Below are 16,053 nucleotides of genomic sequence, written 5' to 3' on the forward strand. Positions count from 1 at the left end.
TAGTGCTTTTTCCAAATGACCTTTTATGCCAGGAGCTTGTCTAAACCTGATTATGCTAGATGACTACATATTCTGCCAACAACTTACAGCTTGTTTGTATATTGAATGAAAATATTTTCTCTGATTTTTGTTTTATCCTTATATTTGTTTATTAGAATAAAATGCATCTATAATGAAACATGTATGGTGCACATTTTAGCTCTGATACATACCATACATAGGCCAATATTGAAAAACCAAACCAGAGTCATGAACTTAACTTCTCTCATCTCTCCTCCCCTACCCTCTTCTCCGATTTTTGTTTTAAAAACTACTATCTGCTAGCTTCATGGTGTATTTTTTTTAATACTGTTTGAAAAGGTAACTGTTTCTACTTTACCTGTACTTCCCCTCTTATGATTTTATAAACCTCATTCCCTGTATATACCCAGATCAGGCCAGACGCCTGGGTTTATGCATCCCTGCCAGCAGATGGAGCAGAGGAAAACTTGACTGACATGGCTTCATAAACCCTAGTGCCACCTGCAGTTCCTCAGTATCTTCTCTGTCTCTAGCAGATGGCACAGGATGCTGAATCTGCAGTTCTGCTGTTTTGTTTTTTGTTTGTTTGGTTTTTTTTTTGTTTTTTTTACGTTTTTTTTTTTACATCTCCGGGAGTCGATTCTTTCCCTCCCCCAGCATGACCCAAGGTACCGCATGCCAAGCCTCTGGCTCGGCGCGCTTGCATCTTAACAGGGCCGGCCTCTGTGCCCCTTGCTCGGAGGCCAGGGAGGGCTCCTCTGCCTGCAAAGCAACGTCTATGTTCGGGTGATTCGGCAGCTATTTTAGGCTGCGACTCTGTCCTGGGTGCTGTTTCTTCCTGTGAGGGCACGGGAACGGTGGCCATTTTGGATATAGGCAGCTGTTCCCGCATCAGCGATGGGAGTGGGGCAGGGTCCGCCGCATTTGTCCCCAGCCCGTTCCGACTTTGGGGCCGGTCGGGGGGCTGGAGAGAGAGGACATCGCACAACTGCCTGGTGTTGCCGCTGGCTCTGAGGGGACTGGGGCAGTAAGAATGTTCTCCCCAGAGTTTTTGTTGCTACATGAGACATTTTTGGCCAGTAAACAGCCTGACCGGGGAGTCACTTGTCACAGTTCTGAGGGGAGGTTCACTGTCTGGCTCCGGGCCGGCACTGGGTATCAGGCCCTCTTTGCCCCCGACTCAGGTCTCAGGCACTGCCTTCGACAGGCCGGTCTATCAGAGGGTGCCATGAAGTCTCCGGTGATGCTCCCCGGGGTTCTGGCGAGGAGCCTGATCCAGGGGTATTGGCAGGTCCCTGGGTATTTTTCCATATGAGGCTGTTACAAAGGGCGCTTCTGGCGCATTGGAAGCTAATCTCAGAGGAATTTCACTTGCCGTTGCCTCTACAGGGGGCGGCCAGGGAGAGTTTATTTTGGTGGCTTCAGTCTCCCAACCTCTAGTGCGGGATGGACCTCGAGATCCTGGACTTGGGTGGTAGTGACGACGACTGGGGGGGCGCGGTTTGTCAACGCCATTCAGTCCAGGGTATCTGATCTGCGAAAGATTCTGCATGGTCTATCAACCGGTTGAGACCAGGGTGGTTCGGCTTGCCTTGAGGGAGCTCTTACTGTTAGTGAAAAGTCTTTCGGTTCGGATGCCGTCAGACAGTGCGATGGCAGTGGCGTATATCAGCAGGGTGGAACCAAGAGTCAGGCGGTGGCTCGGTAGGCACAAGTCTTGATTCATTGGGCGGAGTCCCATCTAGTGCAGATAGCGGCGTCTCACATAGGTGTCAAATGTCCAAGCGGATTTTCTAAGTTGTACTCTGTTAAGTACAGGCGAGTGGGAATTGGCGGAAACCATGATGCAGCTGATCCGGAGATGTTGGGGGGGGGGGGGGGGGGAGGAGTGAGTGTCTCCTCACGTGGATTTGATGGCAACTCGTCAGAATGCCAAAGCATTTCGATTCTTTAGGCGAAGGCGGCAGCACGGAGTCGAAGGCGTCAGCACTCTTGTTCTGCCTTCGCCTGTGGGGGTGGGGTTCTACTTTGTGTTCCCTCCTTGGCTGCTGGTGGGCAGGGTGTTGCGTTGCATAGAGACATCACAGGGAAGTGATTTTGGTCGCTCCAGAGTGGCCACGGCATCTGTGGTTTGCAGATCTCATGAACATTGCAGTGGACGGCCCGATTCATTTCGGACATCTAAAGGACCTTTTTCGGCAGGGCCCCATATTTTCTGACCAGGCCGATCATTATTGTCTAGCAGCTTGGCTTTTGAGAGGTGGAGGTGGAAGCATAAAGGATATCCAGGTTCTGTCATCACAACCTTGTTGAAAGCTGGGAGGCAGTCCACTAATCTAGCTTACATTAGAGTCTGGCAAGTGTTTGAGTCCTGGTATACTGCACATGGTGTCCACGCCCTCCAGTCCTCCATTCCCAATATTTTGTCCTTTTCTGCAGGAGGGTTTCACTAAGGGTCTATCTCGGAGTTCCCTTAGAATTTAGATGGCAGCCTTGGGCTGCCTTCAAGGCAAAGTAGGGGATTCTGCTATTTCAGCTTGTCCGGATGTGGTCAGGTTCCTCAGGGGAATGATGAATTTTCAGCCTCCAGTTAGAAGGGTTTGTCCATCCTGGAACCTTAATCTCGTCCTACGAGGAGGTCTATAAGTGCTGCCGTTCGAACCTTTGTGGAGGGCGATGTTGAAGGACTTGACTCTCAAAGTGGTTTTCCTCATAGAGATATGCTTGGCTAGGTGGATTTCGGAATTGTAAGCTTTGTCCTGTTGGGATCCCTTCCTTCAAATTTCGGACTCAAGAGTCTTGATAAGGATGGTGCCTTCCTTTTTTTCCTAAAGTTGTTTCCATGTTTCATGTGAACTAGTCGGTGGAGCTTCCTGCCTTTCCGGCAATGGAGGCATCCACTGCCCTGGCGAGGGAGCTCAGGCAGTTAGTGCAAGAGAGCTCAAAACATCTATCTTGAGGTGACTATTGAGGTCCGATCACTTTTTTTGTTTTGTGGAGTGGCGCGAACAGAGGTTTTAAAGCTTCGAAGGCTACCGTTGCACGTTGGTTGAAGGAAACTATTGGTTCCACTTACATTACTGCTGGTCGGGAGGTTCCAGAGGGCTTACATGCTTATACTACACGGGCGGAGGCGCAACTGGTGTCTCCTCAAGAAATTTGCAGAGCAGCAACTTGGAAATCATTACATGCTTTTGTACAACACTGTTGTCTGGATTTGTGGGGATTCTGGGTCTCCTTTTGGCGAAAGTGTTCTGCGAGTGGGATCTCTAGGTCCCACCCCAGATAAGGGGGCTTTGGTACATCCCAGGCGTCTTGACTGATCCGGGTACGTACAGGGAAAGGAAAATTTGATTCTTACCTGCTAATTTTCGTTCCTGTAGTACCACGGATCAGTCCAGAACCCACCTGTTTCCTGGAGGGGTAGAGGTGCCCACATAGCTCTAGTATTACTGTATGTGTACAGTAATACTAGAGCTATGTGGGCACCTCTTGTTTATAGTTTTGCATGTTAGCAGAATGTTTAGAGTTTGTTGTTTTGTTTTTTTTTACACTTCATTGGTTTTGGCATCGAAAGCTTTTTTTTTTTTTGCATGGGTACAGATCTATACTGAGGAACTGCAGTTGCCACTAGGGTTTATGAAGCAGTGTCAGAGAAAAACTTGACTGTCTCCATCTGCTGGCAGGGATGCATAAACCCAGGCATCTGGACTGATCTATGGTACTACAGGAACAAAAATTAGCGGGTAAGAACCAACTTTCCTATCATATCCTCTGTTATCTCTTCTCCAAGCTGAAGAGCTCTAACCTGTTTAGTGTTTCTTCATAAGTTCCATCCCCTTTTATTTTTCTTGCCCTTTTTCTAATTCTGCTCTTTTTTACTGCCACAAAACCCTGAGTTGACTATGTCTACATATTGCCCACTGGGCTTCAAAAGGATCCTTTTCCTGGGTGATGTCTTAGTATGGCACTCAGCATTATGTATATAATTAAGACTATTTTTCCCTATTTTGCACTTATCCGTATTAAATGTCATCTGCTGTTGGATGCCCATTCCCCTATACTCACAAGGTCCTTCTGTAGTTCCTCCCACTCCACTCATGTTTTTTAATAATATTGTGTCCTCTGCAAATTTGATCACCTTGCTAGCTGCTTGCTTTTCCAGATCATTTATGAAATGTTACAGTATAGGTCTTAGTACAGATCTTTAGGGAACTCCATGTTTGTTTACATCAGCGCTTCCCACACTTATCCTGGTGCCCCCACACCTGGTTGGTGTTTCAAGATAGCCACACTAAGCGAAGTGATGTCACCTTCTCAAGATGGATGCTTAAGAGCTGAGCTCACTGAGTCAGTGGCACAAAATGTTTAATAATGCCCATATCTGCAATCTCCTGCCTACTGTTGGGTGAACCTGGAGGCTGTATTTGAAAATGTCCACTTAGAAGAGGTGTGTCAGCTTGGATATCTTCTGGTAGTGGGGTGATTGTGAAGGAGGAATTTGTTGCCAGGGGACATGGTTAGTGTAGCTGGGTTTAAAAAAGGATTGGATAAGTTCTTGGAGGAGAAGTCCATTATTTGCTATTAATTAAGTTGACTTAGAAAATAGCCACTGCTATTACTAGAAACAGTAACATAGGATAGACTTAGTTTTTGAGAACTTGCCAGGTTCTTATGTCCTGGATTGGCCACTGTTGGAGATAGGATGCTGGGCTTGATGGATCCTTGCTCTGACCCACTATGGCATGTTTTTAGGGGCAGAGTGTGGCTGTGACCATGTGTGAAGACTGAGAAGGCCCTGCCACAAGGGAGATGCCTAATTCAAGAATGGTTTGAGGACCTGAAGGATGACATTGCCTCAGTTAAGAAAGAGATCTTTAGAACTGTGGCAGAGCTGAAAGATATTGGTGCGGTTGGGAAAAGAGCAAAGGAAGCGAAGCAGCACCTAAATGATGATCCTGCTACTGAGGCACGCTTACAGAAAGACCTTCAGTGGCTTGAGTAAACTAATGGGGAGAGAGCAGATAAACTTGAAGATTTATAGAACCACTTTCACAACTGTAACGTGCATAAGAGGTGCCCCGCACCAGACAACTCCATTGAGTGTGGTGAAATAGTTTGTAATATTTGCTCAGGCATCTTCAAAGCAGCTGACTCTCGCAGGAGTCTGGCAATAGGATGCTGAGGTCCCCAGTAAAGAACAAGTCTCATGCGATTGTAGTTTGTTTCCATCCCTTTGTGACTAAGGAGATGGTTATGAAGCAAGCAAGAGCCCATGTTACAGTACGGTGAATGGGCACATCCTAGAAATTTTCAATGACTTTGCATTAACCATGTTGAGACAATGCAGGGAGCTAAAAAGTTACCAACTCTTAAAGCTGAAAATGTGCACTACAAATGGCTCTTCCCATTTTCCTTTTGTTCACTATTAAGTGATTCTACATTAAGGGTTCATACACTGGAAGAGGCAGTAAAGGCTTAAAAAAAAAAAAGTGGGATTCCTGTTAAACAGAGCATTGTAGACCTTGAGTGGTTGCCTGGTGGGGATAACACTTGGCAGAGAGTCACTAAAAAGGGAAGTGTCAGAAGAAATTCAGACACTATATCTCAAGCCAAGGGTTTAGCAATTGGATAGTTTTATTTCTCTTTTTACTTAAACGATCATTATTTTGAATAGCGCTGCTAGTTGCAGGAGATCATTTTTACTGGGAGGGCTCTTGGTGGAACTTTTCTTGAGTATTAGGTTGAAGTTGTGTATTTTTTCTTTGTGTATAAATATATTGTCTAAGGAGGATCCTCTGGCCTAATCACTCCATGTGGCTTAGTGTGCTAGTAGGATAGCATGCTATTGATGTGTTGGGGGGGGGGGGGGTTGTGTGTTTTTTTTTATTTTTTGGGGGGTGCTTGGGGGTTTTGGAGTAGGGATGGAAATGGTAAAATCTGTCTTATGGAAGTGGGTTGTTCATGGCTGATATTGGGTCTCTTTTGTTGTTACTATGGTACATGATGTCAAAGTGGTCTCTTTAAATATTAAGGGCTTAAATTCCCTTATGAAAAGTTTAGTTATTGCATAAGGAGGCAATAAACTTGCTTCTATCTTTATCCAGGAGCTTCATTGGAGGAAATGAGATAAGGCATTGATGAACTGTTCATAATTTCAATATGTTTTTTGCTTCAAAGGTTATATATCTTAAGAACATAAGTTGCCATATGGGGTCAGACCAAGGGTCGTTTAAGCCCAGCCTCCTGTTTCCAACAGTGGCCAATCCAAGTCACAAGTACCTGGCAGGATCCCATACATTAAGTAGATTCCATGCTACAACTGCCAGTAATAGCAGTGGCTATTCCCTAAGTCAACTTGATTAATAGCAAGTAATGGACTTCTCCAAGAACTTATCAAAACCTTTTTTTAAACCCAGCTACACTAACTGCCCTAATCACATCCTCTGGCAACAAATTCCACAGCTTAATGGTGTGTTGGGTGAAAGAATTTTCTTTGATTTGTTTTAAATGTGCTACATACTAACTTCAGGGCGTGTCCCCTAGTCCTTCTATTAGCCCACCATGCAGGGTAGGCTAATAGAAGCTTGTGGAGATAAGGGATAAAGAGGGTAGATACTTCCTGTTGAAGTTAGGAAATATTATACAGTCTTTTTCTTCTTTGGGGGAAATCTTAGGGAGGGGGATTGGAGGGAAAGAATTGTTAATATTCTTTCTCCCCAGTTGGATAACTCTAAATCCTAAGCCACTTCCCTGAACTCTGTGTTGCACATTTTAAAATTTTAATTTCTTCTTTGGGCCTGGTGGATATATGGCAATTATGGAACCCTTCTCAGAGAGATTATACCTTTTTTTTTTTTCTTCTGCACCACACAAAATTTACTTGAGAAGTGATGTATTTTTAGTTAGTAGTTCATGTCTTGCAGAAGTGTTGGCGGTCAAGTTTGGTTCCATTACTTGGGCTGCCCTTGCCCCACTTGACAGGGAGATACATCAAGCTGTGGTGGGACTATAATGCATGTTAAACTGTATAAAGCATATCACCACACACTCTCTCTGTGATAGGGGTATATTTACACTAATTAGCATATTTTGGGCTAGATTCCCTCCCCTCTTCCGATGAGCTGCTTTGGATAGGATTTGCATGCATGAATTTTGCAAATCCATGCAACGTAACTTTTGCATAGGTAATCTCATATAAATAAAATATGGCTGACTTTGAACATTAGCCATGTTGTTTTATTGCGAAAACAATCTAATGCAAGAACATGGAGACCCTAACATGTTAGATTTAAAGGGGCCAGAAAAAAAAACCAAGCAGAAAAAATAGTAAAAAGTGTCCAGTGATCAACCATGGCCGCCCTCGTCACCCCAGGGCCACCAAGCACGGTGGCCCTAACAAAAGTTTTAATAGCATGCCATGAATCCTCAATGATTCCCCCCAACCCAGACAATATAGAATCAATAAAAGGGACAGGTTTTCACCCCTGCCCTCCTTCCCATAAAAAATTAGCCAGGCATGTTTATCTTGTAAAACTTATTGGTTGGTAATGAATGGTTACTTTTAATAAAATCCCTTTGAAAACAAACAAAAAAAAAATAGCCAGGCATTTCTCCCCAATTCCTGCATTAAAAAACCCCCAAAAAAACCTGGTATAGTGACACCCCTGGACCCTACAAGTTCATAGAACAATTTGGGTCTAGTGGGGTGCCCCTCCTGCCCCCCATTACTTAAAATGCTAGAAAGACTGCCAGCGGAAGGGTCAGAGGTGCCCCCTAGCCATGTGCTCAGTCAGTACCATTAAGCAAAATGGTGCCGGTCCAGGCATCAGCCCACATGACTGGGATGAGGTCAGGTTGGCACTATTGTATAAGGGTGCTGCCAGGAGATAGAGGGTGCACTGGGCTCTTCTGCTTGCAGCTTTTCCAGGATTTTAGATAATGGGGGTATTGGGGAGTTGGAAGGGGTGCCCCACTAGACCCCAAATGATTATATGAACTTGTGAGGTCCGGTGGTGTGGAGGGAGAGGGTGCCACTTTCCAAATGCGTTGTTTTTTTTATTATTCGGGGATTGAGTGGAAAAGGGGAAAGTGGTGGGGGGTGAAATGCCAGGCTAACTTGATGGAAAGGAGAGGGGAGGTGTAAACACTGTCCCTTATATTGATTCTGTGTTGACTGTATTAGGAGGGGAGAGGCCGGTGGCATGCTCTTATTACATTTTTGTCATTAGATCCACTTTGATTACCAGTCTTGGGGAGAAGGAGGTGTCATGATTGACTCCTGTATACTTTACTATTTGTGGCCACATTTTTTTTTGGTGGTGCTGAACCCTTTAAGGTGATGGCAGCCTCATGCATTGGAGGCCGCCATCACATGGGAAAGGCTATGATGTTTTGCCATGAGACAAAACGCAGCGATCCAGCCATGTTTTTTTTTTTTTTGGGGGGGGGTGGGAGGTGCAGACCCTGGATAGTGGTCTGTGATAGTGTGGACCCTCCCAAGAAAAAAAAAATGCAGCTCAGTGCATCTAGGCCTGAGTTTGTTTTTTCTGTTATGTATAAAGATAACGGTACGTGCTTCAAGAGGCTAAATGATTCTTTATTAGATGATAAATGCTGTGCACAGTTGTGGAATGATTTATTGCAATATCTTAAGTTTAATGATCATGCGGACACATCTGCACAGACTCTTTGGGAGTGCCTTAATATTGCCATCAGGGGTAAGTTGATATCCTGAGCAGTGGCTAAAAAGAAGCAGAAAGAAATGGAAGGTAGTAAGCTTCAGACCTCTATATGACTTTTAAAAGGTGTGGGAGTCTTATCAATGTTGATTTGATAAATAAGTGTAATGTATCCCTTTTAAATTTTGGCTATTGGGGGGGGGGGGGATTTGGGAAAATTGTGAACCTTACAGTTGACGATGATATAAGAACATAAGAAATTTCTATGCTGCGTCAGACCAAGGGTCCATGAAGCCCAGCATCCTGTTTCCAACAGTGGCCAAACCAGGCCACAAGAACCTGGCAATACCCAAACACCAAGAAGATCCCATGCTACTGATGGGGAATAGCCACTGCTATTAATTGTAAGTAAACTTGATTAATAGCAGTTAATGGACTTCTCCAAGAACTTATCCAAACCTTTTTTAAACCCAGCTACACTAACTGCACTAACCACATCCTCTGGCAACAAATTGCACAGCTTTATTGTGTGTTGGGTGAAAAAGAATTTTCTCCGATTAGTCTTAAATGTGCTACTTGTTAACTTCATGGAATGCCCCCTAGTCCTTCTATTATTCGACAGTGTAAATAACCGATTCACATCTACTCATTCAAGACCTCTCATGATCTTAAAGACCTCTATTATATCCCCCCTCATCCGTCTCTTCTCCAAGCTGAACAGCCCTAACCTCTTCAGCCTTTCCCCATAGGGGAGCTGTTCCATCCCCTTTATCATTTTGGTTGCCCTTCTCTGTACCTTCTCCATTATAACTATATGATGATGATGATGTGTTCGCAACATGAATGCCGGTATATAAAAATGTTAAATAAATAAATAAACAAACTATATCTTTTTTGAGATGCGGCAACCAGAATTGTACACAGTATTCAAGGTGCAGTTTTACCATGGCGCGATACAGAGGCATTATGACATTTTCCATTTTATTCACATTCCCTTTCTAACAATTCCCAACATTCTGAGAAACCAAAGAATATAAAGTTAGCCAAGGAATATAGGTATGAATAAATAAATAACAACCTCCTTTAAAATTAGCTTCTGGAGACACCCTCTCCAGATCAATGAGATCCTGTTTTGTGCAGAGGAAAGGACTTACAGTGTTTTCGAATGCTGTTCATAATGGGATTTTCAGAAGAGCTAAGGGAGTCTTTTTTTTTTTTTTTTTTCCTCTGCAGTACTCACAAGGACTGAAAAAATGAGAGAAGAGAGCTCCTTATGAAAGAGCCGCATCATGGAAGAGCCATCCTCTCTTTCCAGAGGATACTCCCCTTCTTCTAACTGTCCCTCATTAATACCTTCCCTTAAAGTCTTAAATTCTTCTAGGAGTCCTCTGATTTGGATGATTTACCCTCATCCATCTCATCAATCGTTGTGATGGCGAAACCGAATGACGGTATATAAAACTCGATAAATAAATAAAATAAAATCCTCTCTCCTAAGCCTTTTCTTTCCAATCCCTCCTGAAACCCCTTGAGAAGAAAAAAAGCCCAGAGCAGAACCTGGGACTGATCTCTGTCCCATACAGAATGCTTGGTGACTACATTTAAGAATTCCTTGGAAACTGAAGCTCAGGCTGGCGAGGAGGCTTGAAACATTGAGGAGAAAAGTGCTGTATCCCTGGAAGTAGCAATCAGCATCTATCCCAATAAGGTCTAGTTTGACCTGTGTCCCATGGGACTCAGAAAGGGAGACTAGCTCCCAATTTCCCTGATATCTTCCCAAGATGGCTGCCATTCCCGCCTCAGAGCACTGCCAGTGGGAACTGGAACACTGGCTGGGCCCCGCCCCCTCCAAGAGCAGTGGAATTGCTGTTTTTAATTGTCCCCCTCTCCTCTGTTCCTCTGTATAAGAATGGAAAGCAGGCCCCTCTAGACTGAAGCTGCCGCACCCACAATAAGCCAACATAGCCATATTCCTCCCAGCACCTCAAGCTGAGATAAAAACTCACCGCCTAGGCCCATAAAATGAATACTGAATACCAAGAGAGCTCCACCAGAGCTCTCTTGGAGAACCGTGGTCTTTCCCCTGCTGCGGCTTCTTAGCCAAGCTCCTATTTGCTTTTTTTTTTTTTTTTTAACTTTATTACCCAAAGATGTAACAGAAGGCAGCATGGAAGAGAAATCAAACACCTTTTTTTTTTATGCTTGACAGTAGAAAAAAATCACCCAAAGGGAGAATCAACCCAGAGAGGGGAAGCAAGTACAGACCATATTCATTGCCCACTCCAGAAATAGACCTGGAAGCCCCCTGGCCCAGAGTGATGCTCAACTGAGGGAGCGAGTACTAGCCTTTCGCCTCAGGAGCTGCCCTTCAGTTTGGATTCCTTTTTTTTTTTTTTTTCAGCCTAACTAGGCCTCAACTCAGAGCATGGGATGCTCACGGAAGACAGAGAATACTAGCAGGCTGAGGTCAGCAAGGGAGTCTTTAACCGGTGACATCAGTGAACCTGTTAATCTCGGTCTCCATCTGCTTAGTGGTGGCATAATCCATTTGACTGGATTGGTATGACTGGATGAAAAGTAATTTAAATTTCTGGTCCTTTAGTCTGTACTTGTATTTTGTGTGTTACAGAGGTGAGGGATTCTGCTAGCATATAGTTTCTGTATAAGGATCTATAGCGGTTGGGCTTGTTCTTTTTTCCAATAGGAGGTGTATTAGTGTTCTAGGACCCAGTGAAATATTTGTGGTGCTGCTTTTTCTGGAGTAGGGTTGCTGCTGTTTGAGTCCTGTGCGTTAGAGCTGTTTTGGTATGGCAGATTGTGCAGTGAATTTTGAGTCATTCAAAGTTATGTTAAATTGATGTGCCTCAAATCTTAATTTTTAACTATAAGTTTTGAATATTAGCAGTGATTTCTGATTTTATATTACATAAATTCTAAGGTGAAAAAGCCAGAGGTTAAATTTACAGCAATAGAGTTTGGTATTGGATTTTAAAAAACATGATATCATTATAGCATGTCCAGATTAGAAGGTGTTTTGGCTTCCTAAGGGCTTTCAAGTACTTCTGGAGTGACTGAGGAATTTTAGGGGGCCTGCGCTCAAAAATTTGAGTTAGATGTGTACTAACTAAACATGATTAAAACTGCATTCGCGGGTAGGAAATACTCCCTAAGAATTATGGACTCATGGAAAATGTTAGTCTGAGGTTCCTTAATCAGTAACATTTCGTAACCTTGATTATCAAAATCCAAGGGACATTTTGACCTGCTGACTAGTGGACGCGCGCGCGCACACACTTAATAATGATCACTTGAAGATCGCTCTCAGAGGGGCAGCAAAGTGCATGAGCGTGAAAGCTCTGAGCTAGGGGGTAGTTCCCGCTTACGTTTTGCTACTGATGTAAAGGACCAGGCGCCTGGGCGGTTGCCACGGAGACAGTGGAACCCGGACGTGCCGGGCAGGGCGCGCGTGCCGCACCGAGCGTAGTCCGTCCGTGCGCGCGTGCCGCAGCTCCGCATGTTCCGCGGCCTGCAACGCCTGACCCGTTCCCTTGCGCTTCGCCGCTCCGGACTTAGGGCTCTGTCCGCTGCCACCGAACACCCGCTCTCCGCAGCTGAACTGGAAGCCCAGCCGCAGACCAAGCGCCAGAGGCGGGAAGAGAGCATGCGGCCCAGGATCGGCACCCACAACGGCACCTTTCACTGCGACGAGGTGCTGGCCTGCTTCCTGTTGCAGAGGCTGCCCCAGTACCAGGTAACCGAGCCTCCCCCAGCACCGGTATCACCCGCATTTCAGTCAGCTTCTCTTAACATAGCTGAGCATTCATATCGGTTTTCGTGGTTGCTGCCCTCATTCCTCATTCCGCAACCCTGCAGCGTACGCACTAGTACAACTAGTTCCAGATTTCTAAGTGATATTTTTAAACTTCTCTGACCAGGTCAGCCGAATAAAGTAATGCAGTCCCGGTTTTTTCCATATTGCATGCATGGATTTGTAGTTTTGATTTTCTTAGGGACCTCGATGGGACATCAGAATTACAAAGCCATGCAAAACCAGGACTGAATCAACCTGTCAGTGCTGCCAACTCTAACTTGAAGAAAGTTTATTAGATCTACTGTGAATCGTCTTCAGATTACCTAAAAAAAAAAAAAAGCTAAAAGCACAGTATGAACAGTAAGCATGGTAATAGGGGATTTTAAAATGATTTAAAGTTCATTAACTTTAAAATCCTCTAGAAGACTATCACACTCTTCAAAATCTGACTGGCTACATGCAGTAGCAGATGAACGTAGCGCCAGTGTACCGATTGTACTGATCAAATACAGGCTGTTGCAATATTGGTGCATGTAAAACGGACGCTCGATCTCGAGCGCCCGCTCTCCTAATGTGTGTCGATCCACCTCTCCTGGGTGCCCGATTTTATATTAAAATTAGCTGCTGCGGTAAAAAGGAGGCATTAGGAGAAATTATGTGTCCCTAGCGCCTCCTTGGCATCGGGCACCCAGGAAAGGTGGCTGTCTGTGGGTTAGGAACCACGCTCAGTATGAGCATCTGTTTTCTCTGGCCACTGGCACGATATACAACCACAATATAAACAGCCTGGACCATGTATATTGTGAGTGTATATTGGGCGCCCAGAAATTTTATTTTTCTTGAACAGTTTTAAAAAAATAATCCTGCTTTCGGTGGTCCCTCCTACTTAGTATCACGATTATACTAGTAGGAGGGATCATAGAAAGCTGGAATTTTGGGTAGTTACAATGCGCCCTTGAGTGTGGTAGACCTTTATGTCAATCGTGGGCGGTGTAAAATGTGCTGCATTGCAAGGATGCATTGGCCGCACGGGAAATTTTTTGCATTGTGGGTAATAGCGTTCATCTACATGTATTTTACATGTGATGAGTGCTATTAGCTATGCACTTGATTGGACGTGCGTTTTGAATGCGCTAACCCCCGTTTCACGTGTCCAATCACGTGTTGAACCATGCGCTGGCCGCAGCACACGGTATTGCATCAGCCTGATATGTGGTCATAAGTGCCAACACTGCAAGTGCTTGAGCACCATCAATTTTGAGCATTTTTTTGCCAGTTGCTTAGAGATCATATCAAATATATGAAAATTAAATTCATTGTACATAGTGAGAGGTGGTTTCTTAATCTATTTTAATGACAGTAAAATGGCTAAAGACACGTTTTGCATCTGCATTGCTGTAAGGCAGATGAGAACAGTAAATGCCAGATTAAACAGATAAGAGAATGGTTGGTTTCTCACCCATAGCATCTGTGTAGGATTACACTTCACACCCAAATTTTTTAGTGTCATTAACGTTTTCCCTTTAGATATAGTGTGTGACTCTTAATTCTGTTTATTTCCTCTGGGGGAAGTCACAAGCATTTCCTCCAGCAGTGTAATTGTCATTGATTTCTTTATTTATATATATATATATATATATATATATATATATATATATATATATATATATATATATATATATATATTTATTTATTAATTATACTGCGGCACGTTTACAATAAACAATAACTCAGCAACTCATACATACATTGAATAACTTCAACAGGGCACAATGCAGACATTTATGTTGTCTGGCAAATGAATTTTGATCTCTTCTGATAAGAGCATTACCAACAGGTCAATACAGTAAAGTGAGGCCGCGGTTACCCTGCTCCTAACCCGCTTTCTACTCACTTTTCGGCCGCGTTAGTCCAACCCGCGATACATTATCCCCTTTAACCCATTCTTACCGCCTCTTTAAATCACCGGGTAACCCCTTCCGCCCGCGGCATGTATATTAGATGTAAACGATCGAATTAGCTATTCCCTCCCATACAGTAACACACGCCCCGACTATCGCTTTTTTAACCTGCCGTTTTGCCACGCATTTAAACTGCTAACTTACCGCCTACCCTTACCCCTGCGTTAGAGGCAGGGGTAAGGGTAGGCGGCAAACTTTCGCCCAGCCCCCGCTCACCTGCCCTGGCCGGGTCCATGGGTGCTGGTCTCGGGGGCAGCCCCAGTCCTCTCCCCTCCTCCCGAAGCAACGAAAGCGGAAAAAAGCGAAAAAGCGAAAAAAAAAGTAGCAACGAAGTGGACAGTTCTCCTACGCTCGGGATTGCCAGTCCTCTCTCCCCTTCTCCCGAAGCAAGACGCGTAAAGCAGCCTTGCTTCGGGAGGAGGGGGAGAGAGGACTGGCAGTGTAAAGCACCGAAGTGACTTACTCTTCTTGCAGCCCCCCTCCGGAGACGGACATCGCCGGAGACGGACCGCGGCTCCCCTGCCTCCAGCTGCCGGCGAAGATGGATGCCTGCACGGGCGAAAGCGGCCCCTGTGCGTGCAATTGGGCCGCTCAAGGCGTGACGTCACGACGTTTGGCGTCACGGCATGTGACGTCACGTCGTGAGCGGCCCAATTGCACGCAAAGGGGCCGCTTTCGCCCGTGCAGGCATCCATCTTCGCCGACTGGAGGTAGGGGAGCCGCGGTCCGTCTCCGCCGATGTTCATCTCCGGAGGGGGGCTGCAAGAAGAGTAAGTCACTTCGTTGCTTTACACTGCCAGTCCTCTCTCCCCCTCCTCCCGAAGCAAGGCTGCTTTACGCGCCTTGCTTCGGGAGGAGGGGAGAGAGGACTGGCAATCCTGAGCGTAGGAGAACCGTCCACTTCCTGGTACCTGACATTTGAAATGACAGATACCAGCGTGTCCGTGAAGCGTTAGGCCAGCGCATCCAGGATACTGTATGGCGCTCTATACAGTAAAATGGGTTGCGCAGGCCTAACGCTTCACGGACGCTTCTTGGACGCAGCTTGCATTTGCAAGCTATTTACATACAGTATCGAGTGGTAGGTGAGCCGGACTGTGCGTGCGGCAACCGCGGGTGCGCCCGGCACTAACGCAGCTCTTCCTACCGCTCCTTACTGTATCGGCCTGTTTGTTAGTACAGTGCTGCTTCTGGCACGGCATCTCTCCTGAATGCCTTCTCGACCATATATCCAAGCCTAGGCTGAGGATCCATGTGTGTTGGTGGATATCACCTGTAAGAAAAGTCAGATGTGCAGTAAGAAGAGCCACATTGTTTCCCTGGAATGCTTAGTTGATGGCTTGCACCTCCAGGCACATTTTTGGACAAACATCAAAACGGGCCTGTTTGGTAGCTCATAATTCAGGCGATATAGCTGCTCTGCCATGTAACAGCACTCCTTCTCAAGTGCAACCACAAATAGTGTTTTCAGTTCAAGCCGCTCGCTGATGGTGAATTCACCTTACTGCTGGCTCTACAGAAATCCATCTAGCTGTGCATAAGTGCGATATGTGCTTTGGCTCTGCCCCATTTATTAACT

The 16,053-nt window shown here is 45.3% G+C and overlaps 1 protein-coding gene across 1 annotated transcript in view; it reads left to right on the forward strand.

Annotated features, from left to right (window-relative positions):
- The first annotated feature begins 12,036 nt into the window (after nucleotides 1–12,036).
- Nucleotides 12,037–16,053, forward strand: part of C3H12orf10 (chromosome 3 C12orf10 homolog) — a 52,916-nt gene continuing 48,899 nt past the window's right edge. Inside the window, exon 1 of the mRNA XM_029595080.1 lies at nucleotides 12,037–12,453. Coding sequence (XP_029450940.1) covers nucleotides 12,217–12,453 — 237 coding nt within the window. The 5' untranslated portion in view covers nucleotides 12,037–12,216. The remainder of the gene's footprint in view (nucleotides 12,454–16,053) is intronic.

Source organism: Rhinatrema bivittatum, chromosome 3 (assembly GCF_901001135.1).
Source record: "Rhinatrema bivittatum chromosome 3, aRhiBiv1.1, whole genome shotgun sequence".
In the NCBI taxonomy this organism is placed as follows: Eukaryota; Metazoa; Chordata; class Amphibia; order Gymnophiona; family Rhinatrematidae; genus Rhinatrema; species Rhinatrema bivittatum.